At 46.0% G+C, this 27,525-nt stretch overlaps 1 protein-coding gene and 1 long non-coding RNA gene across 4 annotated transcripts in view; one reads left to right on the top strand and one right to left on the bottom strand.

The window, feature by feature from the left end:
* TBX5 (T-box transcription factor 5) overlaps window positions 1-27,525 on the bottom strand; it is a 50,014-nt gene that overhangs the window by 8,096 nt on the left and 14,393 nt on the right. For all 3 annotated transcript variants that reach the window (XM_039505583.1, XM_039505582.1, XM_039505584.1), the window contains exons 7-8: window positions 19,103-19,194; window positions 4,320-4,546 (exon numbers count right to left, since the gene is read on the bottom strand). In XM_039505583.1, coding sequence (XP_039361517.1) covers window positions 4,320-4,546; window positions 19,103-19,194 — 319 coding nt within the window. The remainder of the gene's footprint in view (window positions 1-4,319; window positions 4,547-19,102; window positions 19,195-27,525) is intronic.
* On the top strand, window positions 9,569-12,144 carry LOC120386350. The gene is made up of 2 exons (XR_005589671.1): window positions 9,569-10,286; window positions 11,730-12,144. It is a non-coding gene; the product is annotated as an uncharacterized LOC120386350 (long non-coding RNA).

Below are 27,525 nucleotides of genomic sequence, written 5' to 3'. Positions count from 1 at the left end.
AAAGTAGCTAACCTGTCATCTAAAAACCATTCTCTTTTATGAACTACTTTAAACAGATTCTGTGTGGATAAAGCACAGGAATGCACTGAAGTAACTAAAGACTCTGTTGATCTCATCTCTAGTACTGCCATTTTATGAGCGTTTCAAGTCTACGGCACTTTTGGAAGACACAAACAACAAAGGTCTCAGTTACACCAAGATGACTGGAAGCCTGTAGCATATTATTCCAGATGACTTTCAGATGCTGAGACCAAGTATGCCCAACTAGAGAGAATGTTTGTCGACTGTATGTGCATGCAAAGAGAGCCACAAGATATTTGCAGGGTCTTATCTATAGGAAGCTTAAAACAGACTGCAAGCTACTCATGCTATTAAAAACAGTAAAAAGCCTAGATATACCTCCTAAGACGGCGCCTACATTTTTTAAGATTTAGATCTATTCGGAATACTGCCTCAGCAAAGCCCCTGGTTGTGGCTGGCACTATATTTAAGAGCACCATGGATCACCCAGATCTTCCAGAGGCTTGGTATGATACAGAAGTTCATGTGGGTGACCTTTTGAGTGGTCTGCCAGGCTCACCACTGACATTTAGAACTACTAGCACTGATAAACAACTATAAACTGTATCCAATTTTATATGGATGACCAGTCAGACCAGTTACTTGTCAGAGCATCCTCACCCAGCATGTGACTCCTATGGAATAAGAAGAGAACTCGTCAAAGCTGAAGGTCTGATTATCTATGGCACATGTACTCTAGTCCTTCAGTCTTTGCAAGATGCTGTATTAGAAAGGATACCTAAGGGACTTCACAACATGCTAGGAGCTGGTCCAAATGCTGGTGTGGAGGCCCAGAGTAGGGCAGGTGCTGAACAACAAGGTAGAATCCTGGGATAACCAGAAAAAGCACAAGCCAAAGAACCCCTTGTACTCACATAATTATCCAGAAGGGCTTGGAAACAAATAGCACCTGACCTGTGTGACAAAAAGGCGCCTACATGTCTGGGAACCATTGGTTATTTTTCTAAATTTGTGGAAATTCTATGTTTGAATAGACACACAAGTCAATGGGCCATAGGAATATTAAAAGGCTTTTTTTTCCCCCCTCATTTTGGCAGTTTGGAAGAAATTGTCTCTCTCAATGGGGCCCAGCCCTGAAGTCCAAACTTTTGGGATAAAATATTTCTTCCTAGTACTTCCAGCTCTCATCACCACGAGCAGAAGGACTCAGGGTGGTCTCTGAGGAGCATAGATTGTTAAGAGAATTCTACAGCAATAGGATCCCACATTAGCCCAGCTGTTCATCTACAGGGGAAAACATATCAGTCACCAAGGTAAGTCCATCTTTGCTCAACAGATGAGAACAATGCTACTAACCACAGAGGCAAATCTTTGTCCTAGCAAGTGGTTGAGAGGCTGCTGGGAGATGTGAGATGCCTCAGGATTTCCCCTTTAGCCTTTGGCATACAGATCAAAACTTACCCAAGCCTAAATCAAGAGACCCAGTCCTGACAAAAATGGATAAGAAAAAAAACTGGACATGACTAGCTGTTGCAGCTACACTCTGACAGTCTTCATGGTAGAGGCTGATCAAAGGGTTTAGCACAGAAAGATACAGGCAGCATCTTCAGCTCATTCTGAATGCAGCTGGATCACCCTGTGATCCCAGTAACCATTGTACCCACCACACAGCCTTGCTGAAAGGAGGTATTTCTGTTGAGACTAGCGTACAGCAGTTAATGCCTCTGCAGATTTGATGATCCAAGTAAATCAATTGAAGAAAACCCTCCTCAAGACCAGAAGCTGAGCACAGCTGGGTTAATAATGAATCTGGGGAGTTTATATTTTTGTAAAGTATTAAAGCTCATTAAAAGTTATTTATAAAGAAAAGAAAGTGAGGGGGGAGGGGAAGATGTGACGTGATGTGCACTGTGTTCTTAAAACTGTAGCAGGAAGCCAGGTAGGAGTTGGAGCCGGGAAAGTACAGTGAAGTGAAGAGAGAGAACACGTTAGGGAGATACTGTTTTCCTTATTCTAATAAAGTTCCTTGTTTCAGTGTTAGAGGAAAGTGACCCGTGACAAATGCAGCCTGAGAGTCAGGTGAAAGCTTGGGTCAGGTTCTGATTTACCCCAACTGGTTTGCTCATCCTTCGTTACTTTTCTTTTTAATTAATCTCACTTTGCAAAGAGCCACTTGGCAGCTATGTTAGCTCTCTCTGTTTCCCATTAACTTCTTGTTTCTTTTCTTTAAGCCCTGGTGGCTGTTTTCGATTTATTAGATGCTGGGGGGGGCGGGAAGAGCACAGAAAGGAAGGCAGAGATTCAGGCTCCTGAGAGGTACAGTTCTGGGCTCACGGAAGAAGTCGGTGGTATCTGACAGGACACTGCCACTCTTTGATTAAAGCATTTGGCGGCTTTGATAAAAGGCCCTTAACTGCTTGTGCCACTCAAGCCACTGGAGAGATAGCGAGGAGACAGCAGCGGCCCAGACGAGGGCTCCCTTTGCCAGTCCCCTGCACTTTCACAGGGCCATGCCTGCCGAAAGGGGCTGGTGAACTTATTGCTGAGGAGATATCTTCTCTTCTGTGACAATAAGAGGAAGTGAGATAATTGGGGGATTGAGGGAAACCACCCATGGAGCCACCACTTAGCGGGAATCCCAAAACTGGAAGGAAACCTCTGTTGATTCCTTATCACTTTACAATGTGGAGGCTGATGATGAATTGCTTTGTGTGGCCGGGACACACAGCAGTCAAAGATTGCCATGAGTGTTTGTTGTTGTTCAGGCTTTCTTGTTTTAAAAAAAGAGCATGGGGGAAGAGAGTCCGGCAAAGGTTAAGCTAGTTGTGCAATGGAGCAGAGCTCAGATGCACCGGAGGCAGGGCTCGAACTAAGGGAGGGAAAGGGTGGCAGCTTTCTCACGACTAAGGCCTGGTCGATACTAAGGGGGGGTGTTGATCTAAGTTATGCAACTTCAGCTAAGTGAATAATGTAGCAGAAGTTGATGTACTTAGATCGACTTACCGTGGTGTCTTCACCGCGGTGAGTCAACTGCTGCTGCTCCCCCATCGACTCCACTTACGCCTCTCGCAGCGCTGGAGTACAGGAGTCGACGGGAGAGCGCTCAGGGGTCGATTTATTGCATCTAGAAGTGATTAACTGACCCCTGCTGGATCGATCGCTGCCCGCCAATCCAGAAGGTAGTGTAGACATACCTTAAGTGAGCTGAAGGGCAGAGTCTGGCTCTAAAGGGGTGTGGTCTCCTGGACAGGGTGTTGACTCATGATCTAGGGGGCTTGGGTTCTGTTCCTGACTCTGCCGTTGACTTGCTGCGTGTGACTTTGGCTCTGCTTAGATTATAACATCCTCCAGGCATTCCCCATGTCTTACTGCATGTATGTGCAGCAGCTAAAAGGATGGGTGATCTCAGCTGGACCTGTTAGGTGTTACCATAATGCTACTAAAAGTAACCTATAGCAGCCTGATGCCTGAGGAATCAGTGCTAGGGAAGTCACTATTTTTCCCCCTCTGGCATGCCTGTATGGCTCAGTCTTGCAAGCTTTTCCCCACTGACTGCATATGCCTTACTCCTGCTGGTGAGCAGCTATTCACAAAAGCAGTCCCACTGATGCTCGCAGGATCACTCATGTCTGTAATTGCTCCTCCGTCTGAATATGGGGTTCCCAGTAAAGCTTTGGCAGGACTGGGCTACAGTCACACAGCAATCAGTGGCAAAGAATTCAGGTCTCCTGATTCCCAGTTCAGTTCCCTATTCACTGGACCAAAGACTTAAAGGGAGCATAGGCCCCATGCAGGCTGTCTGCATTGGGGTGTATTGCACCCAAATATAAGAGAGTATTCAGCAAACACCACCTGAAACCCAGAATATCTAGGTATGTGCATGTTTAGATTAACCCTTAGACCTTCTCGGAGGCTATAGAGACAGATAAGTCATCTTTATCTCAGTCCCCGGCTAGCTTTCTGGATGTGGATTCGACTTGTAGCTGGGTTGCCACCTCTGTGTTTCAGCTGAGCTGCTCTTTCAGAACCGAGTTGAATCAGTACTGTTGATCCTAACAGTGGCAAGGCAGCTCGTCAGCCAGTGCTGGCGTCAGTGCCACTGCAGTGATTTACAACATCTGAGGATCTGGCCCAATGCCTGTAACGCAGACGACACTGACAATAACAAGCATTTGCCCATCCAAAGGATTTAACTCTAACCCATGGCAGGTATTTGTGAGGAATGCCAAATGGGTTTGACATCCATTTTTGCCTGGGGAACCAATGAGCAAGATGAGGGGAAGTTGCCGGGGCCTGACCTTTTCTCTTGGTGCAGTGGTAGATCTGGCTGTGCTCCTGGGAGATCGGGTACGGGTTGGCAGGCGGTAGCAGGTCCTGGGAGGTGCTAGACACCCCATTCTCACACTGATACTGGGATGTTAGGTTGGAGGAGGCCGAGAGAACCCTGGTCTCACCACTGAAAGGGCTGTGATTAGAGGCCACTTTTTGTCTCACCGTGCTCCTAGGAACCACCGGGTACTCTTTACTGAAAAACACAGGTGAAAAAATGCAGCACGTTAGTATTGTCCATTTGCTCCAACTTCCAATAGAACCATCTGCCCAAGAATCTATGCCTTCCCCGTGCTTTATCGGGATAACGCGCTATGGGGGACCATAGCACCACTTATTTTTCTTCCCTCTGGGTCTCTTTATACGTGTACCTCTCCCACTCTGACTGCTATTATGTACGTATAATAATAACCAGACCTACTTCTGCCATGCTGCTTACGGGGAATCAAGCTGACTTGGATGTAAATTATATATCGCTTGCCTATTGCTGTTTCTGTTCCTTTCCACCAACCTCTGTCAGTTTGTCTGTCCTCAGATTGTGATCTCAGAGCAGAGTGTGTCTAGAAAGCACACAGCCTACAGTGGTGCTACCATAAATAAATAATCAATTATAAATAATCTAGCTGAGCACGGAGGCCTGTCTCATCTTGGGGGCACAACAGCGTAGCTGAAACCGACGCAAACCCCCAGTGTAAACATGTTGCACCAGCATAAACTGGGACTTGCTCCCTTACTGCTAACCTGGTTTGAAGCATCATTGTAGCTAGCTAAAAACCTCGGGGTGGACCAGGCCGTATAGTCATTTTCATCCATGGTTCGCAAAGCACTTTAGAAATGTGGGTTGGCATGATTATCACCCTCTGGGAAACTGAGCAGGTCCACTGGGGTCAATTGCACCCACTGTGTTACTTGTATAGCAGCCACATCCAGAGACCTCGGCCAAGATCAGGACCCCATGGTCTGTCTGGGAGGGCATAGGAGGCTTTAATTGACACATCATGACAGGCAGTCAAAGAGTTTACAATTTAAATAGACAAGGCAGACACAGTATGGAAGGGGAAACTGAGGCTCGGAGAGGTGAAGCGAATTATTCAAGTTCACCCCGCAGGTAAGTAGCAGAGCCCACAATAGAACACAGGTCTTCAGTCTCCCAATCTTCTGCTATATCCACCATTGATGTGTACATGGAGATTACTCATGTGACTAAGGTCTGCGAGCTGCAGTCTGGGCCTGATTCTGCAAACACATCCGTGGGACTTGGGCATTAATGGGACATCTTATGTGAGGAAAGGGGCTCCTGGTTGCAGGATGGAGCTCTATGCAGGATCAGGCCCCTTGGAGAGAACCCATCGCTGTGGCAACGAGGAGCTTATTTACAAAACTTAACAAAGCCAATTATAGAAAACTCCCTGCAGCAGGCAGCGTTCCTCCAAACCGCTGCCTCTGCTGCTGCCAGAAACATTAGCAGCCATGCTGTCATGGGGAGAAAAAGTCAACCGAGAGCTCAAAGCCAAACAAATGTGTCTCGCGTCGTGCCCTGGAGCCGGCCAAATTTTGGGCTCTGGTCGTCTGCCAAGCAGAGAGCGTTGCAAAGGTGGGGTCCCTTCCCCTGAGTTAGCCCATGGGAAGGGCTAGTAGGAGCCCAGCTTTGCTGCTGGGAAGGGCTTGAAGGCCAGAGGCCCCTCTCACATGCCTGGGCTGTACAGGATGAGAGAGAGGGGAAGGGAGTGGTATGAATGCACTGGCCTGGTTTTGCAGCACTTCTCCCTCCCAGGGAAGCCAATGGCCGTTGTGTATTGCCAGGGGCTCAGAGATGCACCTTCAACTTGTGCAGGTTCTGCCCCAGGCTCTTGTCAGGAGAAGGGTTTTGCCTTCCGGAGAGGGCAGGGGGGCCATGGCCCTCAAACATCATGGAGCTCAGGGATCCCCAACTCCGGGTTATATCATCCTCTCTAGCACAACATTTCATCCTCTCAGCAGCCAAGCGTGTTTTCCCCCTGTGTATGCTGCAGCCTCTGTGCTCCAGGAACCAGCGTGAGACCAGGGATATAAAGTGCAATTCAGAACTCTGTTTATTAGTTACATGACAAGATGGATCCTCTGGAGTCTAAGCACCCAGCACCTGAGTGTGCCTGTGTCATGCGAGAGACCCCTCACAAGGGGAGGCCATCTGGTGATTATGCAGATTACCAGTGAGGAGTGTGCTCCACCCACTGGCAGCGTGGGTCCCAATGCTACATCAGTGGTCTGCCCCCTCTCAGAGGAGCCAGGCTAAAGGGGAGTTTACACTTTAACTCCCCCTTGAATCCAGAGGCGAGTATGCTGCATATAGTGCCTGATCCCCAGTCCCTTTCCCCTCCGCCCCAACATACCCTGAGAGCCCCCATTGTGCATGGTCACATGGAGGGAGGGGCTCCCCTAGGCTTGGAGTGGGGAGGACAACACAACATTGCTTCATTTCCCTCTCTGTGGCTGCTTTGGGGAACTCGGGGGTGACTTTCCATTGTGTTTGTCCCCAGCACGTTATGAGAGAGTAAGTCTGTGTAGGAATGGCTCATCCCCTCTCTATTCACATGCACAACTCACACAGAAGTTACATATACACACAGAGACAGTATAGACCACTACCTTCAAGAGGAAGTGATGGAAAATTAGGGCTGGTCAAAAATGTTGTGTCACAGCTCTTTTCGATGGAAAATCGGGGGGTTGCCAAAAGTGTCTGCTTTCAGCTGAAAGTGTTGATTTTTGTTTTGTTTCGTTAAGAAAAACCAAATGTCTGAAAATCAGGATGTTGTTATTCAGAATTGCCACCACAGTGCCTGATGGAGTTGTAATTTGGGTGTCTCATGCTCCTATTCTCCTCTATGGGTTGGGCTCCCCACTCAGACTTTATTTCCTGAAGATGCACAATGGCCATGCCATTTCCATGAGGCATCAGCTCCCTTTACATAGAGAGGAGACCCAGGGAAGCTGTAGGCTGGGCAAGGAAGCTGGCCTGTCAAAAGAACTCAAAGTACAACTCCCATGGGACACCTCAGTGGCATCTGTCAGAACAGAAACCTTTCGGTTTTCAGCTCAAATATATGTTATTTTGATTTTTTGCCAAAAACTTAAAATTTTTCATGGGAAAAAAACCTATTTTCTGACCAGCTCTATATAAAATGTCCTTCTTCCAACTTGCATATCTATCAATCTAAATCTACCCATCTATCCATCTATCCAGATAGACATCTACAAATTTATATCTTGGTCTTCCCTGCGGTGTCTAAGTTCTCACAAAGCGATTTCTCTGGCACCATTTAAAGCAGCAGTCGTCTTGAAACATTTATTAATGTTTGCAGCGCACACTTGATATGTACTGGGAACATTTATCATCTGAGATTGCCCCCTTGGTCTTTAAAAATGCATTAGACATTTTTCAGTGCCGAAAAGTGACTGCTCCAAAAATAGCCAATTGTAATCGTAGGCCAAAGGTTTAATGGAATGCAAGGTTTTACTTATTGCTGGCACAGAAAGATTGCCGGGTGTAGGACTCTTTCTTTTCAAAATAACTGCATGAAGGGGGACAGGGGAACGTGAAAGGCCGCATGCTACTGGCAAGTGTATTCGGCCTTCTGAGCAACAAGGGGAGACTGTTGTCGTACAGCCAGAATGCCAGGGCTCTACTTTTATATTACGATGTTAATGTAGTACAGTTTTTTTCATGTTAAACATTGTATATAAAAAGGCTGGTTTAGGAAAGAATTTACAAGGAGGGAAGCTATTTAGAGCGTTCGAAAGGACTAATGGTAAATGTTCAGTTACTGTATTTTATTACTGTTTTGCACTAGAACTGAGGGGCCCCAATTGAGGTCAGGGCCCCATTTTCTAGGCATTGTACATACACATAGGGAGAGGCAGTCCCTGCCCCAAAGAGCTTACAGTCTGAACAAGCAAGAGCTAGCCAGAAGACAGTGTTACTTTGTTTTATTACCATTTTACTGGTGGGGACCTGAGGCCCAGAGAGGTTAAATGACTTGCTCAAGATCACTCAGGAAGCTTCTGGCAGACGCAGGAACTGAGCCTGGTTCTGCTGCATCTCAGGCTCTGTCTATACTTAAGCTGCTACGGCAGCACAGCTGTTGCACTGCAGAACTTCAGGGTAGACACTGCCTATGCTGATGGGAGGGGGTTCTCCCCTCGGGGTGGGGAATCCGACTCCCCGAGAGGCGGTAGCTAGGTCAATGGAAGAACTATTCCATCAGTCGAGTGTTGTCTACACCAGGGGTTAGGCCGGCTCGAATGCATGGCTCAGGGGTGTGGCTTTTCCACACCCTGGAGAGACGTAGCTATGCCGATGTAACTTTTCAGTGGCGACAAGCCCTGAGTCTACTGCCCTAACCACAAGGCCTCACTGTCTCTCTTAAAGTCAGTGGGAGATGCATGGCTAAAACCCTACACAGCTGTTTTAAAATCTGCCCCCTTGACAGAGAAAGAGTGGGGGAAGGAGAGAGAAAAGAGGGGAGACGGGGGAAGAGGTCCTTCTCCATGCCCCTGACGAGCAGTAGCAGGGGGTCAAGGGATGAGGGATTCCTGCAGTGACTTCTGCCTGCCAGACAGTGGCACCAAAAGCAGCCGCTGGAGGTGGGGATCTGGAATGTCTCTGTACAGCCTGCCTAGCGGTACTACAAAACGGCTCCCCTATGTGGTGGCTAAGTACAGTGGGTGCAGAGTAGGGAACTTGCCGTGTGTCCTATGTGCCCTGTCAAATCAGCTCATGCTTTAAACACCAAATCCTCACCACAAACTGCTCAGCAACAACCCACAGGGCTTATAGAGAATCAGAGAAAATCACCAGCCGTTCTGCTCATGAATAGAAAAGGGGAGACGTTTGGGGGACATAGGAGGGAATAAATGATGAATTATTTGCCCATTTCTAGTAAAATCTATTGCATACTCAGAGGAACCAATCCTGAGGTCCTCGCTCTGTCACAGTGCCCATCGACATCACTAGGAATTTTACCTGGCAGCCCTGAGCAATATGTTTTGAGCAACAGACTCAACTCCAGTTTCATTGCCTGTTCAGCAAAGAAGGTACAGGCAATGAAAGGGTTAATGTGGGGCTGAGAAGCCAATTATGCTACCTGGCTGCACCTGGAGGGAGGGCTCGGCTTAATTAAAGATGAAGCCCAGCTGGAGAAGAAGCTGGGTGGTGACTATAAAGAAGGGAAGCCTGGCTGAGAAAGGAGCTGCAGGAAAGAACTTTCCAGTTATGCTGTAGGACTGCAAAGTGGAAACATGTGGGGGGTATCAAGGAGTAAGCCCAGGAGGCAAGTTAGCCCTGAGATCCTCTCCTAAATAGAGACATGGAGCAGTCTCTGGCCTGGAGCAAGCTCTGGTGCTGAGGGTCCCTGATAAAAGTGCAGGACTGGACTTCCTGGGAGGCGTTCAGCTGAGTAAGGGAAATGTGAGAGGGGTGAGAAGTCAAGCCTGAGGAGGGCAGAAGTTGGGTTAAATTTGAATTTTGGTTGGGCGATTCCAGCAGGCAGCCCCGTGAGCCCTGGCCCTGCCAGAAGGCCTAACTTGAAGAAGCTGCGGGAAATGCCAGTTGACAGGCTTTGGTAGAAAGAAGTTCAGGGAAGCAGCATCACAGAGTCTGACTGAGCAGATGTTGGTGGTTGGTAGGGTCCTGGACTGGAAACCAGTGTTGGGAGATGGCCTGGGCTCTCCTAGTCAGCCCTGGAGACAGTGGTGTCAGGCTCAGAGCTGAAGACCTTTCATAAGGACATTGGATTATCTGTGGACATTGTTACCCCAGAAAGGGTGAAACTAAAATGTGACCAGGCCGGAGGGCTGAGCCATGAGAAGAGATGACCGGAGCAACCTGTCAGCTGAGCGCTCTAGAGCTGCAAGAGGCGCTCCACCATCCCTAACCACAGCGGGTGCATCAGCCAGCGGTAAGTCTGCTCTTCGACACCATGCTTTCAAAGTTCAAAGTGCTGGCAAAGTTCACAACCATATTGGTTTTATTTATAATCAGTAAGCTTGGCAGAATTTGGGGTTTTTTTTTATCATTTGAGAGATTATATTAAGTGCAAACGTTCATAATTGCAGGAAATTATGGAGTGGGAGGCGGGGTCTGATGATGATGATTTAATGACCGTAAACACAGATTCCAAAATGTAAAGCTTTATGAATGCCGCCTAATTATCTGCAGCTCCAGTTCTGTGAACGCTGGAGCTGGCTGGTTTTAGCAGAGCTGTAAATACGTGCTCCAGGCAGCATTCAGTACAACATGTTTTATACACATTAAGATGGGACTCTGAGTTCTCAGGCAACATGTTTCTTTCTTTGCCTATCTGTGAATTTCAATTATCAGTCAAAATTGTTTGTTTTCGTCTGTGTGTGTTTGGTAAAACTGATCATCAGCAATGTAGATAATTAGCTGTGGAAGGATTAGAATTTTAACAAAGGCATTTAAAAGAAGGGGTAAATGGAGAACTGAGAACACTAGACAGGGAGGGCAAAAGAGACTATAATTGCCTTCTTCAAGAGTCAGAAAAGTGGTTCTGTAAAAATCGCACCTCTTTGCTCTATATCCCTACTCCCTGTGTGTCTCTGAATTGTATCTGCTTGTTTTACTGGCAAACAATTTATGCCCTCAGTGCAGAGTCAATGCAGCTATGGGAGACTAGGCTGCATCCCAGTGTGCCTCCTGCATCATCCGAGAATTGTCAGCTAGGTTGTGCTTGCAAAGGGCCAGGTTTTCCTGCATGTGTGTGTTTTGTACACACCTGGCTGGCACTATGCATGGCAGCTCCAATGTGCACAGGCAAACTGATTTCAGGATGTGCATGCACACACATCAGTGGATTAAATTCATGGCTGTACAGAAGACCAGTCTAAGGTGTATGTATCACCCAAATCTGCAAAATTAGGGGTTAAGTGAGATTTAAAATGGTATATAATCCTTCCATTGACTCTCTGCCCAGCTTATGCACCTCCACTGATGACTGCATGGATACACACCCACACAAGTTGGATGCTGCCATATTTGAAAGTCTGGTTTAGAAGCCACAAACATCAACCACGCCTCAGTGGAGCAGGGAAGAGGCAAAGACTGTTTATGCTTCCATTTATCCTAAGCCATCTGGAGAGCCAAACTATTCTCTGGTGCAAGTTAGAGCAGCCATAGGGCTGCTCTAGCTTATACCAACTGGAATGGTCTCTAAATGATCCACTCACTGGAAATTAAGAGCGCATCAAGCTCTTGTCCCCTCTCCAGTTCCCTTACCCCAGCCAAACCAGATACAACCACTATGCTAAGTCCAAGGTTCCCAATGCTGGAAGAATCCTCAGTTACAGCTTTACAGTAGCTCTAAGGTCATTTTGCATTGCAGGGAGGAAGCCCAGCAGTTGTTTTGCTGTTGAGCGTTTAAGAGGCACAAGGAGCACAACTGGATTTTCAGCTCTCCAGCAGAGTTTGCAGCACTGAGAGTCAAACAGCTTCATAGGATTTTGCAAACTGAAATCGAATCATCATGGAACCTCACCATGTGAGTGTCGTGCCACTTTGCTGACTGCAGAGAGGTCCACTCCCCACTTACATGAAGGAAAGCAGCTGGCATGTCATTAAGTAAAACTTGGTTTTGTAAGGTGACTCTTCTACAAAAGGTACCCCAAGGCAAGCAACAAATATCAAAACTATCCAGAGTTATCCTAATTTGTTTAAATGAAAATTTGGAATGGAGATTAAAACCTCATGCTGCAGGGCTTAAACCAATCTCTAATAGAGATCAGGATGAGACCTGATGTGAGGGCAGATTATTCCATTTCTGTTGTGAGTTTTACACTTTCCTCCAAAGCATCTTGTGCTGGCCAATGTCAGAGACCGAATACTGGGCTAGATGGACCTTGGGTTTGGTCCGGTCTGACAAGTCCTATGTTCCTAAGGTAAATAAGATGAGTGCAATAGCTAACTGCAAACCCAACAGTTGATATCCACTGACTTATCACTCACATGCAGCCTTGAGCAATCAGGAATGGTTTTATTGAAAGGTTGGCCAGGACACTGAGGTTATCCTTGACTCTTTTTTGAAGAGAATCATGGGATCTTTAACTTTTACCTGGTCATCTATCTTAAGCAGAGAGGGCTTATGTTTACCATCTTATCAGTATGATGCCCCCTCTATGGCTGCAGGGGGGAGGGATAGCTCAGTGGTTTGAGCATTGGCCTGCTCAACCCAGGGTTGTGAGTTCAATCCTTGAGGGGGCCACTTAGGGATCTGGGGCAAAAATTGGTCCTGCTAGTGAAGGCAGGGGGCTGGACTCAATGACCTTTCAAGGTCCCTTCCAGTTCTAGGAGATTGGCATATCTCCTATTATTATTATTATTAGTCAAAACTGGGGATGGACCTAAGTGCAGATGTGCATATTTGGCACAAAGGTGCTTGATTTTAGGCCAATTTTTTGTTTGTTGCTCGGAACAGGGGTCAGGAGAGGAATGGAGGTTAGACACAACTGATGCAGAAAGAGGAAGAGAAATTCATTAACATACCATCCCCCAACAAAAAAGCCTGTCGAGTGTAAATTTGCATAATTTTAATATGTTACCTGTGTAACTAAAAACAGGCGTCTTAGAAGCATTCTTGGGGGAGTGTCCTGGGATCCTGAATTTAGTTAATCTACATTCTGAGAGAAGTCAGAGGAAAAGCTATGACACACACTGCCTTCCCTCGCCAAATGACTCCCCGATCTCCTACAAAATCCCCCCTCCCTGAGCCAGCAGGCCAGCGCCATGGAAAGCAACAGAGTTGGGAGGGTTATGTAATGGAATGAGCCGGAAGTCAGGAGACTTGCTAGGGCTGCACTATTCCATCTCCACAGCTGTGCACTCCACATCGCTATCCAATATCCCAGCCTCCCCCTGCCTCCCAGCTTGAGAGGTGATTTAATGAGACCAGTTTGGACAGGTGCAGGTAGCATCTTAACACCTAACACTTCCACACACAGCACCTGATACCAGAAGTGCAGCCTGAAGGCAGAGAAGGGGAGTTGCAGTGCAGTGGGGGAGCCTAGCTTCAGTTCACCAGAAGTTGGGAGTGGGTGATGGGATGGATCACTTGATTGCCTGTTCTGTTCATTCCCTTTAAAGCACCTGGCATTGGCCAGAGTCAGCCAGGACACTGGCCTAGATGAACCATTGCTCTGACGCAGTATGGCTGTTCTTATGAACCAGAACTGAGAATACAAGAGACCTAAACCTATACTAAGGTGAGGGATTAACAGGCAAGCGAAAAGCTGGGGCATACAACCTACTCAAATGGTTACACTTACACCTAATGTAAACTCTTTAGAGCTAATGTTCTCCGGCTAAATACCGGTATCTAGTCTTAACTGTTGCTGAATGGGAGTGTGGGGAGGGGCAGGGGAATAGGAAGGTACCCTGGAAATGTTGATGTCGGTATTAATTAGCATTTAACTGTGGTGACCTTCTGGAGATATTGTCTTGCTGGGTGACTGCCCTGTAACTGAGCACCACAGCAGTGAAGGAAGCATCAGCAATATTATGCTTCCTTAATGGAGATTTGGCAACTATTGTTCTGGTATCTGCAGAGCATGTTGGAGTGGTACCCATGGGCCAATTCCTTAGTCTTACTCTGGACCTGATCCAAATCCCATTGAACTATGTGCATCAGGCCCTGGGTTTGTACTCAGTCCTTACCCAGGCAACCTTCTATTGGAGTCAGCTTGGCAGAGCAGGGACTGAGCAACATCTCCCCACCAGGGGTGACAATGGTAACCCCTAGTGTGGGGGTTTTCTCTTGGGAAGCGTTTACAGTGCCGCATGAAGCTGCTGAGATTTCATTGAGCCAGAACATGGGAAATGAAAATGCATATAGAGTTGCAATGGTAAGATGATAGTTTGCAATGAAACAAACCCCAGTGGCATCAGGCATGATGGACCTAGCAAACAGATTTGGTGTTAGCATGTCATCCTGAACGGACACTCCTTGGTGAGTCCTCAGATTCACCCCAAAATTCCACCAGCACCAACACACATGCTGACATGCATGTCTCAGCTATGGAATCCTGGCACTAACTCTTGATCCATATTGAACATCATGCTGCACAAACCAGGGGGCATCTCCTCATTTAGTTCGTAAACTGTTCTCGAAAGGTTAAAATCTAGACGCTGCCATGATAGATGTTGGACCAGATTCTTCTTTTGGTCACCAACCTATATCCAGAGCAGTGCCTTTGAAGCCAATGCAGTTACTCTGCAGTTATACTACTGAAAACAAAATGTGGCCCTTTATCTCCATTAGAGAAAGACCCCTATACAATGCCAAGCCTCTTCTACTGTTTTGTGTCGTATGCCCCATTCTAGAACTGTCACATGTTATAAAGGTCAGTGATAGCCATTCTGTGTTTTGCTTTCATATAATTTTTCCCAAACAAGAACTTCCCAAATGTGAAACTAAATACAACTGAATTAGTTTGAATGGTAATTAGGACTTGATTTTTCAGAAGTGCTGAGCACCTGTGACTCCACTTGAAGTCAACAGGAGCTGCAGGTGCTCAGCAAAAGATTCAAAATGAGAGAGGCCTTAAAAGAAATTGTGGTTTTTACTGTGCTTCAGCCCTGAACACTCAAACTCTCTTCCCACCCTCTATTCTATTAGCTGCAGGTATAGAAATCTGAACTCTCTAGGCAATGCTCCCTCCCAAAAATCACTCCGTAGATATGATTTATTAATACACCTCCATTGGCTCATGTGTAGAGAAGTTTAAGGGCAAAATTCTACTCTGGAATGCACAGTGCGGATCCCTGCTTTAATTTAATCTGCTGTGGATCTATGCAGAACATTCTGCATGTGATCTCCAGTCTTAATTCTCACTGGCACTATTAGGGAGTCGTAGACAAAGGTCTAGGGTGAAATATGCCCCAACAGTCGTCCACTGTCTGAGGTATGAATGTGAGAAATAATTTGCCTAAAATTTCCAAGCATTAAAATGACACAAATTTTCATCTGAATTAGTTATGAATTTCAGCATGAACACAACAGGCAAACAAGGATAACCCCCCCCACACACACACACACACACACACACTTACTATGAAAGTAACAGATTTGATCTCTCAAACTAAAGTTCACAAGGTCTGTACTCCTAAACTATATATGCAACTGACATGACCATGAATAGTCCTGTTGCTAATGGAGGGGAAGATAAACCTGTATTGGAGGCCTGCATTAACTAGAATTTGGATATCACTGCAGACCTAGTCTATTCTTTGCATATGAATTACCTGCTGTTGAAAGGTGTTGGCTTGATCGCCCAGTTGACTGAAGTCTCTTACTTAGACAGGCCTATATGCTCACTTCTGCTGTGTATGTGGAGGAGACCAACCCCGTGGAGGTGCCATGCAGAGAGGAAGGCAGCTAGGGGGATGGTCTCTCTCAAACTCATACATATGCATACGTGTTCTACACAGCTGACAGGTCCCCTCTGCTAAAACATCCATGTGTCTGAAAGGCTGGTTAGAAAAACATGCATGTCCAGGCAGGTGGGGGAGGAGTTGTGGGGAGAAGTCCCATGGTACAGGCAGATTCCTTTCCCCAAATGGTGAATTTGCACCAAAATAACCTTGGATATCAATGCTGCTCAGAGTAGCATGATTCTGCTGTAGACTCTACAGTCACCGCTGTAGATGAGGGCTCAGCAAAACACAGGCAGCTGTGGAGCGGACAGTAGTGGTAAATCAAAGTAGGCTTAGCTGGTACCATGGTGTGGGTGGGGGAGCTGTTTGGGGAGTCCAGAGTTGGAGGGAAGGGGCTCTACAGAGATCCTACTGCATATTCCCATGCAGGACCGGCTCTAGGCACCAGCAAAGCAAGCACGTGCTTGGGGAAGCACATTTCCAGGGGCAGCAGTCGGGCATCCTTTTTTTTTTTTTTTTTTTTTTTGGAGGCAGTTGCACTCTCGGAGTTGTGCCACTTAGACAGGGCGAGGGCTCCGTGCCCCCGGCCACAGCGGGAAGGGGAAGCCCCAACCCCGGGATGCTGAGCTGCCAGGGCCCAGCCGCTACCTAGGTTGGCGAGGGCGAGTCCTGCTGGGGAGCCGGGGCTGCGCCGCCTCATCTGCGCACTGGCTGCTGTGCTGCCTTCTGCCACCCCTTATATCGCGGCTTCTCTGTGCGGCAGAGGAGGGCGTAAAACCCCTACAGGCGCTGGGAGAAAGTGACATCACTCCCTCCACTTCCAGCGCCGCCTGCGAGCCCCAGTCCCACCTGAGCTTGGGGTGGCAAAAATCCTAAAGCCAGCCCTGTTCCCATGGATCGTGGCTCATTGTTGGCTTTGGAATGTAGTGCCCCCACCGTGTGCACACATTCTGCCACTCTGCATTTCCATCAGCCCCCGTTCCTCTCCTGAATCCAGGACTCCTGAAAGTCTCTAGGTCTCTAAGGACTGCAGTGGTTTTCAGATTCCTGTCCTGCCTCTCTTCCCATGGAAAGGTTGATATTGGCTGCACAGAACACATACAGTGATGGCACTGCCAGCATGTCTCGCCCCTGACCGGAAGGGGTCACCCTGCCAGACGGGGTAATTCGAGACACAGTGTGTTCTCTACTTGCTCTTTTCGAACATTGCCCACAAAGAAGAGCGTGTGCTCGTGGTGGTGGTGGTGGGTTTTTAGGTGGTAATGGGCCTGTCCTGCTCCTAATGTCAAAACTCAGACCAGCTTCAGAAGTCAGACCCAATGGGCCAAATTCTCTCCTGCCTTTTGGTCCCCTTTCTGCCACTCTGGTAGTTCAAAGATGCTGGGGAGCAGCCAGAGCTGGGCAGTTGAGAAGTCTCCTTGTTTAGTATCCCTGCACCCTCTCCCCTCCAACCTGGGTACCAGGGGACATGTCTGGGGAACAAAGTGCTGAGGTGGATCCTCAGTTGGGGTATGATCCCTTAAACCCCACGCTGCTCTGATGTGGGGACAGGTGTGAGAACCAGGAATCCATAACCAGTAGATGCTCCCCTCCTGTCCTGGGCCTCATCTTGGCTTTGCAAATTGTTTTGGTTCTACTTGCTCTGCTGTCTTACATTTAAATGTCCTTCTGCAATAACCACAGACCCGTATTTAAAACACAACAGAACTGAGCTCTAACTGGAAGAAGATAGCATTGCCCTTCAACATGAAAAATGAATGGCTATATTACCCAGGGAGATGATAGGCCGTCCATTTCTAGTGGTCTATTTTTACATCTTTTCAGCTCCTTTTTTATAACAAGTAGCCTGATATTTTTAGTGCAGCGATGTTTTCAGCTGGCATAAATGGATACAGCTCCATTGGCATTGATGGAGTTACACATCTGGCCCATCATTTTAAAACTTGTTTTTACACACACACACACACACACACACACCACCTTACTCCACCCTTCTCCAAAAGAACTTCTTTGTGAAAATGTCAAGATGCTGCGTGTTTTGTTTTGGTTTTTTTTGTGTCCTGCCATATGGTAAATTGTTTAGGAAGCAAACTAAGCACCAGAAAATATTCTGCAGAGTTGGCACTGTGTATCTTAACCCTTTCAACTACTCCAGTTCCCACTGTGTGTGTATTTCCAAGAGTTTCTGTTCACTAGATCAACAACCACAGGATTGCACAAAACTATTCACCGACTTTAGCACCAGCTCAGCATGGCCATGTGCCATGATTTTCATATGGCATGAAGTTTTTCTAATGGTCTTTAGCGTTTCACCCCATGGAAAAACAGTAATTAATGTAGAGAGTCAAGACTTTCCATTCACCAAAGCTATAGGGTAACTGAACAGCAAAAACTTGTCAGGACGTGACTGTCCAAGTGTAAAAGGAGGTGTAAGTAGGGAAGGAAAAGCTATTTCATTTTTCAGTGTACTAAAAATATTTACACCCCCTGCCAGGATGCATGTAGCTGTTAGAAAGGTTATATGATAAGGAATCACAGGACACAGGCTGATTATCGTAAAGGTGGATTCAGAGGAGAATAAAGCGGCTTTTTTATTTTTGGCTCTCTTGGATGCGAGCCTACAAACACTTGAACATGTGAGTAAATTTGTCCAGTTGCGTAAGATTAGTCACATGCATAAGAGTTTGCAGCATCAGAGACATTGCCTAGCAGTATGATTTACATAGCCATTAAGGCTCTGATCCTACCAATGCTTGCACACGTGAGTAACTTTACACATGGGAGCTCTGAGTGCAATGGAATGAATCAAGTTAATAGATTCTTAGACCTTAAGGCTAAAAGGGATCATTCTGATAATCTAGTCTGACCTCCTGCAGAACACAGGTCAGAGAGCCTCGTCCAGTGATTCCTGCATCAAGTCCAACTGCTTGTGGTTGAGCTAAAGCAGGTCTTTTAGACAGACATCCAAGCGCCATCAGAATCCATCATGTCCCTATTTAAGTTGCTCCAATTGTTATCTATCTTCATGATAAAATTTACACCTTATTTCTAGTCTGAATTTGTCTGGCTTCAACTTCCAGCCATTGGATTTTATTTTGCTTTGTCTGCTAGATTAAAGAACTCTGATATTATAAATCTTCTCCCCATGTAGGTATTTATAAACCATGATCAAGTCAGCTCTTATCCATTTCTATTTTCAGTCTTGACATTTTTTTCATCAAGTTAAGCATATACATAAATGTTTGCAGGATTGAGGACTAAATTTGACAAACTAAAATAATTGCTGCAATGGCAATAAATTGTTTCATACCATATATATAAATATTTTACCTTTGCATTCTTGACATTCTGTGTAGCTCCATATCGTCACTACCTCGAAATCCTTTAGCAAAGGGATTGTTTTCAATCTTTAACTGAGTTATCTGAAGGAAGGAACCAGAAGTGGTTTATCGTGAGCATTTCATTCTTACTCCAAAGAATTAGGCATTACAAATCAAGCTTCCTAGAATTCGAAATCTCTGAGCTGACAAGAAGTCCTCAGTCAACAACCCCTCTTTCTTAGGCTTTATTATGCAACCCTTATGATAAAATTGAGTAAAGACACTTACAGGAGTAAGGGTTTACCAGAATTAGCCCTTTCTTCAGATGACAATTGCTTTGTATTGAGTTTAAGGTAATTTTATATTGTGGTAGCACCTAGCACCAAGATTATGGACCCATTTTTCTAAACGCCTATTATATTTATTTGTATTTTATCTGAGAAGACATAACTGAAGTGAACAGGAATTCTCCCCCCCCCCCTTATATCAATCAACAGATACCCACAGTGCCTTTCATCTCAGGGCTTGTCTACATGGTGTGGGCTGTGAATTCTAAAGCAAACCCACATGTTGTGCACACCTTGAGGGGGCCACTTAGGGATCTGGGGCAAAAATTGGTCCTGCTAGTGAAGGCAGGGGGCTGGACTCAATGACCTTTCAAGGTCCCTTCCAGTTCTAGGAGATTGGTATATCTCCAATTATTACCTTTTATTACCTATTACCACCTTGCTGGAGTGCACTAAGAGTTCCCCGCTGCATGTTACAAAGATGGGTAATATCCCCATTTTATAACTGAGGAAACTGGCACTTTTTGCTCAAGGCAGCACAGCCTGACAGCAGCTGATCTGAAAACAGACCGAGTCTCCTAGTTCTCAGCATTCTGTTCTTAACTCTAGACTGTGCTGCCTCCAATATAGAGAGTCCTGCTGAAGCTGGATAACTGCATAGGTCCTTATCCTGTACTTGTTTAACGTTACACATGTGAACAGTCATTCCACTTGAGTTCCATGGGACTTCTCACGTGTACAAAGTTAAGCACGTGCATAAGTCTGTGCAAGGTCACAACCTTTGCAAGAATCCATGGATGAAATCCAGGCTCTATTGAAGTCAGTGGCTAAACTCCCATTGTTTACTTGTATTCAGCAACACCATGCCCACGTGAATAGTTCTTACTTGCTAAACACAATGGGAATAATTGCTTGAGGTGAGCAAAGTTCTCTCGTAAGTTGGGGTTTATGATACTAGTACCAAAACACACACAAATTCTCTCTCAACATTTCCATGAAAATATTGAAGCCCTGCAGTGCGAATGCTTAAGCATGTGAGTCAGTCATCCCACAGCCTTCAGTGGGACTGTTCACATGAGCAGGGATTAATGTGTGTTCATAGATTTTGGGCCCTGAGAGAAGTTTAAAAAAGTGACCTAAAGCCCTTGTTAGGGGCCTGATCTAATGCCCACTGAGGTCAAGAGGAGCTTTTGCATTAACCAGTGGGCTTTGAATTGGGTCCTAGCTCTTTAATTCATTATAAGCATACTTTACACGAAGTTGCTTTTGTTTGTTTTCTTTTTAAGAGCATGATCAGAATATTTGGCTCATTTTAGTCTGACTTGTCACCTCAGAAAAGCATTGACAGCAAGTGAACAGATGTAAATTAACTTCTTCTGAACCCATTTTGGCTTAATGACACTCAGTCTAATTGCCACTGACTTTGATAGAAAGTGAGGGGGGGGAAAAACTGAGTTAGTCAATTACCTTTTTTTTTTAAGTAAAGGCAACTCCCATAAAGTCAGACCGAATGCCAAGGACATTATTATACAATATGGATGCAATAAAAATAGAGGGCTTCAAATACTGTACTACTCTGGGTGGGGGCAGGGAGGTTAACTGAAGGAAACTGTTGTCAAAGTTCTCGCCCGACCTATAGATTCATCTTTGCTTTACCGCTTCTCTATTATGATAAACTGGGCACAAAGTACTTCTGAACAGAGTTTATGGAAGGAGCTTGCATATAAAGGGTCACCTTTAAAACTGTCCATCATAACATTTAATGTATATAACATTTGAGAGAGTGGCAGTATATGTAAACATTTATATTTATATCTTATAGATGTACAGTTTTAGATCATTGTGTTATGTGCTGGTAGTGCCGCCTATTAAGGTTGCCCAACACTTCTCATTATAAAACCCTATTTTCAGTTGCTTTTAACTTTAACCATTAGAACTGACATTTTCCATGCCACTGTCTTCCTCTGGCTGATTTTTTTTTAATTTTTTTTTGTTTCAGACAACAGAATGCAGCCATTTTTTGAAAACAAAGCTAGGGGATAACTTTTTTTTTTGCCCATCCCCCCAAAAAAAAAAATATCTGGCGATCTTTCTCTTCTCTGAAATACTAGCCTCCCTATATTTTGAAGCAAGGTCTCAAAATTTGTCAAGGGGGCATCCTTTGACAGGGAGATGCCTTTTTCTGTCCCTCTGAAAATCTGCCCAAACTTGGTCCAGTTATAATCCTTTGGAAAAATGCAGTTTGCACATATTCATTAGAGCCTTTTCAATTTAACAGCTCAAATCTGAAGTTTCCATCTTCATTGACAATACTTCATCCAGGCTAACTCTGTAAGTGTCTACGCTAAAAGGTAGCTCCCACCAATGTAACTTGCCCACTCCCCTGATTTAACAACTCCACCTCTGAGAAGCATAGCGCTTCAGTCGATGTAGTTAGGTCAACAGTGTCAGCGCAAGCCATTGCGTTGATTACATCGACTGTTGCTAGCTTTCAGAAGCTGTCCCTCAGTGCCCCACACTGAGAGCTAAATCGGTGCAAGAGCTCCTGGGGAGGACATGCATCCCCAACACAAAGTCTAGTGTGGACATGCAAGAGCAATTTAATTATTGCAGTGGCTGTACGTTGGAGTAACTTGGGTCGACTTAATTTTGCAATGTAGACTTGCCCTGAGTATCTTCTAGTCCAGAATTACAGGGGCTGAACTGGACTCTCCCTGTAATGGCTGTTCACAAGTGCTCCAGGTCGGGGTGGGGCTGGGCACTGGAACTGCAGACAGGGAGCCTGTCTTTCCTGTGCTCTCAGTGACACCCCGGCTGGTGCCCAGGCAGCGCGGAGAAGAAGCTGATTTGAATGCAGAGAGAACAAAACCTAGACCTGAGGGAGGGAGAGAAGTATATTGGGATAAGGAATCTGGTGACCCTACAATGGGAGGGAGTGGAAGACAGACTGAGACTGGCTGGACAAGAAGACTGGGGCTGGGAGCTGGTGAGAGAAATGTAGGGTGACCAGATAGCAAGTGTGAAAAATCAGGATGGGGGTGGGGGGTAATTGGCACCTGTATAAGAAAGCCCCAAATATCAGGACTGTCCCTATAAAATCGGGACATCTGGTCACCCTAGAGAAATGAGATGGGGACTTGGATTGGTTGGACAAGGAGCCTGGGACTAGGAACTAGTTGGGTGGTGGAGGTTGCAGGGGGAGGGGAGACAGACCTGACAAGAAATTGGGGTGTGGAAAAGCAACTGATACTAGCTGGGCAAGGAGACTGGGACAAACAGCCAGGAATGGGGGTGACTAGACAAGGATCTGGGGACAGACTGGAAGGAACACTGTGATTGGATGAAGAACCAGGTGGGAAACAAGGACTGGGGGATGGGGGAGAGACATAGGATGAGGAGCCAGGACAGAAGAACTGGGATAGACTGGGCAAGGAATCTGGGGACAAGTTATTGTAGTGGGAGGTGGGAACTGGGACTGGCAGGGCAAGGAGACTGGGATGAGTAACCTGAGGAGAGGAGACATGGGAGTAGGTGGATGAGAAGACCAGACCAGGATAAGGAACCAGAAGTGGGGAAGAGACAGGACTGGGACATGTTGGAGGGGATATGGCAGAGCCCAAAATGGAACCAAAGATTTGAGTCTCACCATTCCTCTGCTGTTGGAAAATATCTGTGAAACCTGCTGGCAAAATGTGTCATCCCCTTCTAGTACTGGTCCCCATAGAGGATGATAACCTACTACTGCTATCAGTTACTCCATTAGCTCAAGTGGCAGAGGTCTGTGAGGTGGAGCTAAAGGTTTCAAGCTTGCTGATGAACTGTATGGTCACATGCTCTTTTCCTTGCCTTGTTCAGAGTACACAGGATGTGTGGTGCTCTGGGGATGAATCAGGGCTGTGAAAGAAAGGAGGCTGACATCTGTAGGACCCCTGCCTCATTTGTAGCAGAAGTTGAAAGGTAGGTAGTAAAGGAGGCAAGAGTTTGCAAGAAACATAAGGATGGTCTCCCAGTTAAGGTGGTTGAACGCTGCCCCGGAGAGCTGGATTCTATCCCTGCCTCTGCCACAGAGTTCCTATGTGATGCTAGGCATGTCACTTACAAGTGATCACTAAGTGTGTGTTCCTCACTTTCTTGACTTGACTCCCTGGGGTTGACGTGCAGAATTGCTGAGCTTTGAACATATAAAATGCTCTAATGCTAAGCACTCTGAACAACCAGGTCCCAGGCATCTCAAATCGGGTGGCCAAAGTCAGTGAGCCTCTCTCCTTCTCCCTCTCTGCCTGCCTCCAGTCCTGATCTGAAAAATAGATAATACAAATCCTTCACCTCACAGGGGTGTTGTGAAGATAGATAAATGTTTGTGGAGCATTCAGATACTGTAGTGGTGAGTGTCAGACTCACTGAGGTAGTAACCCTGTCTTCTGCGCTAGATGTGAACAATGTGCAGTAAATAAGGCCTGGGGCCATATATCAAACAATTGGTATGAAACAAAATATTGAATAGCTGCTCAAAATTGAGCCCCAGACATCATGTGCTGAAAGAGGCAGGGGCTGGTGGAAAAAATAGTATGTGATCATGCAATTGGAGACTGTACAATGCATACGCATGGAGGCCAAATTAATATTGCCCAGGCAACCATCATACTGGCGTTTCCTAGCTGCTGAGTGCTTGACTTCATTAAGATTGCAGTGCTCTTTTAATAGAGGTCTTTGAGTAATACATGTGTATACATACAAGTGAAAATGACACGTTTGATACAGATGTGTAATGACAGGTGTGAATACATGCTGCTCCAATATTCGCTTGTGCATTGTCCTCTGCACATCTCTGTGCACTGTAGCACATCTGGGGATGTGCTGTCTTTTTAGCTAGGGCTGTTCTTTCCTAGTGCTGTACTCTAAAGGATCTGGGCTATAAAGCATGTTAAATAACCTACCAAAAAATAAGCATTAAAACAGGATATCCTGGGGGGCGGGGGTTGGGGGGAGCAATCTAAAGCCCAGGTCCAGCTAGGGGGGCAGTAGGTTGTAAAAATTAATGAGAATAATTGTGAATTCTTGCTTTGGAAAGAACTCTCACGAGGGCAGAACTTTAATTATTTCTGTCTCTTAGGGTTCATTTCCTGGTCCTAACCAGAAAGCTAGTACCTAATAAATACGAGCGAGTAACACAATGATTTAAGCTGCAGCAAAAGAGTCCTTAACTGCAGGGGAAGTTTAATATTTGGGCATCAACCTGATTGCATGCGTCCATTGTGCAAACGGCAAGGAAATGAAATGGGCATGTGACCTAGTTTAACGGTAAATGTTTCTGGGGTGAGGGTAGGAGTTGCGGGGGGGGGGGTCTCCTCTGAGCTGCTGACAGCTGCACTGAAAACCTGACAAACTTTCTTCATGGCTTCACCCTCCCTTGATGGGGCTGGGGAGGGGGAGATCGAGTTTGTTTAAATATCTTTTCTGGCTGCCTAAAATATCAGGGGAAATAAACACCGCATCCAACAGGGGGAATGCAGCGATGCAAGGGAAATAAATCAGTGGGGTCTTTCGATAGCCTATATAAGCACGCGGACTCCGATATGCATCTAGCTGCACAGCGAAAAGAATCAAGGCTCAACATAAGCCCTTTACAACTAATACTGGAATTCATTTGCAACGTGTGTGTGTGTGTGATATATAGACACACAGGTCACACCAGTACACATGTACATATGTGTAAACTAGACAGACGGGTGGGACTGTGAACAAATACCTAGGTTGAGAATAAAAATATTCACCATTGTGCCATGAAAATATCTTTTGCACAATTCGCGTCTCATCCCTAAGGGAAATCAGTCCCCGCTGTGAACGAAATAGACCCACGTTTTCAGAGTTTTTCTTTTCCTCGCTAGAGTAATATGAATCCTGTGAAGCTATTTCACTCCTCGGTCACACACAGAAAGCGCTAAAATATCAGCTAGTGCGGGGTCTCGGAAAACTGGCTCTTATTGCAACTGGGCAGTCGGCTAACTTGATTCCCTTCCCTGGAGGGAGATGCCATTTAGTGTAGATCATGAGAGTTATATAATTTCTCAATTGGGTCTTTATCCTGGGCTTAGAGCTATTTAGTTGTTCCTGAACGCTTGGATGAATTCGCGGGGCTGCAGAAAGGGGATCCACCCATTTGTGTGTGTTTTTCCAGACTGGCAAATACACAGGTCGTGTCTTATCAACCAAACACAGACGCCTTGCAATCAAATGTCCCTCTCTCTATGGAAGTTTACCCGCACATGTGGATTGTGTTGGTATTGCTCCTAAAAAGAGAAGGTAAATTCTAGGACCTCAAAAGCGGGTTTTTCTGTCCATTTTATTACCATAAATTCTATTTTTATATAGAGGGATGTATAAAAATATAGGTGAACCCATCAACCAGAAGTTAAACCAGATTTTATAGCATCCACCGTGGGGTTATAATTTAAACCATAAATTGGCTAAGACTCAATTTGGCTTCAGTCTGCTAGCAGTGATTGTTCTGTCAGTGCCAACATCTCCTGTTTTAAACGGCTTGGAGCTATTTTCTTTTTCTCACTAGTGCCCGTGAGATGCTGTTGCGTCACAACCCTATCTCTGGTTTTGTATCTAAGGGGTTGATGGAGATACCGATGAGACTGAGAAAGTGAAACCTGTTTAAAGTGGTTCAGGCGTTTCATAGCCACATCTCCAGGAAAACATCCATAATTTATCCGGAGTATTAAAGTGACACGTTCTTGGTTTGAAATTAACCACATGATTTAACCTTTTTAAACACAACGAAACCATTCTACACGTCCAGCAGTGTAATTAAAAGCCCTCGCCCTGACTTATAAACAGTTTATGGAAGATTTTTTTTTAAAAAGGATTTAAAATTCAATTTTACCTTAACATGACCTCGGTACTTTGAAAATCATCTGCTTGCCTCTAGTCTAATCCTGCTCTCTCGCCACAAGATTATATTTGCATTAATAATTAAGGATTATCTGGCTCCAGTTAAAAGATCCAGGCACCCATCAGGCCTTCTATAAGTGCTCTCACCTGATTGCTATTCAGGAAATTTAACCACCCCCTCCATTTCTTTGATCTGTTCCACCTTCTGTCACCCCCTTTTTTAATATCTTCCATTCTTTTTTTCCTGCTATCATACAGCTAGGACCACTTCACCACAGGGAAACACGTGCCATTTGCTACCGCTGGAAAACCGGTTTTGTCAGGAGTAGTCTCTCTCTCTTCCTCCTCCCTCTCCTCCCCCCCAAAAAAAGAGTTTAAAGGCAAAAAAACAGGTCTGGGTCTCTTTCACTACAAGCCGTCAGGCGGACACTTTTAGTCGAAATAATACCACGCCCCAAAGCTCGGATACTTCGTCCTACGGACGAACCAATAGGAGAGACACAAAGTGTGTCTCGCTCATAAAAGTTCTATGCAGGTTTCACACGCATAAATACGTCTGTATACATCGCTGTGCCAGTGTGTGCCTGTATACGTGTGTGTGCCGATACACTCGTATATAGACCGCTACATGAACACCCAGCCCTCTGAGGGATTTCTTGCGCAGAAAAATAAGGCAAGGCGTTATTTTCTCCACGCCTTTATAGGGCTTCTCTGGGTCTCTTCTTCCAACGCGCCTCCCTTGACTTCCTTACGAAACTTAGATACACCCCAGAGAGCCCCGAGAGGCTGGACAAGTCACGCAACTCCCCTGAGGGCTTTTGAAGAGTTTGCAAGGGAGGACCCATTCCTAGGGAGCAAACGCAGCCGGACTGGGGTATAAAACTGCGAAAGATACCGCTGGGGCTGCCTGCTCCAACGCCAGATGACAAGCCTCTGACCGATTGCGGGGAGGAGATAAAACCCCCTTCCTTGGTTGGTCCTCTGAGCAAACCCTTACCAACCAAACCGAGCTTACCTCTGAGCAAACTAACTAACTTCCGCCCTCCCCCCGGCTTGCGCTAAATCCCACCTTCACCCCGTCTCGCTGACACGCCAGGAACAGTGCAAACCCTCTGGGCTCCTGGTGTGGAAATACAGAAGGGGTCTCTGCGTGATCCGGGGCGGGGGAGGGGGCTCCATATGTGATTGGGGTGGGGAGGAAAATGGTGCCGATGTTAGTGGCAAAGCCTCTTCCACGTTGCGTGGC

Source organism: Mauremys reevesii, linkage group 18, assembly GCF_016161935.1.
Source record: "Mauremys reevesii isolate NIE-2019 linkage group 18, ASM1616193v1, whole genome shotgun sequence".
Taxonomy (NCBI): domain Eukaryota; kingdom Metazoa; phylum Chordata; order Testudines; family Geoemydidae; genus Mauremys; species Mauremys reevesii.
This window is presented reverse-complemented; position numbering and strand designations above follow the sequence as displayed.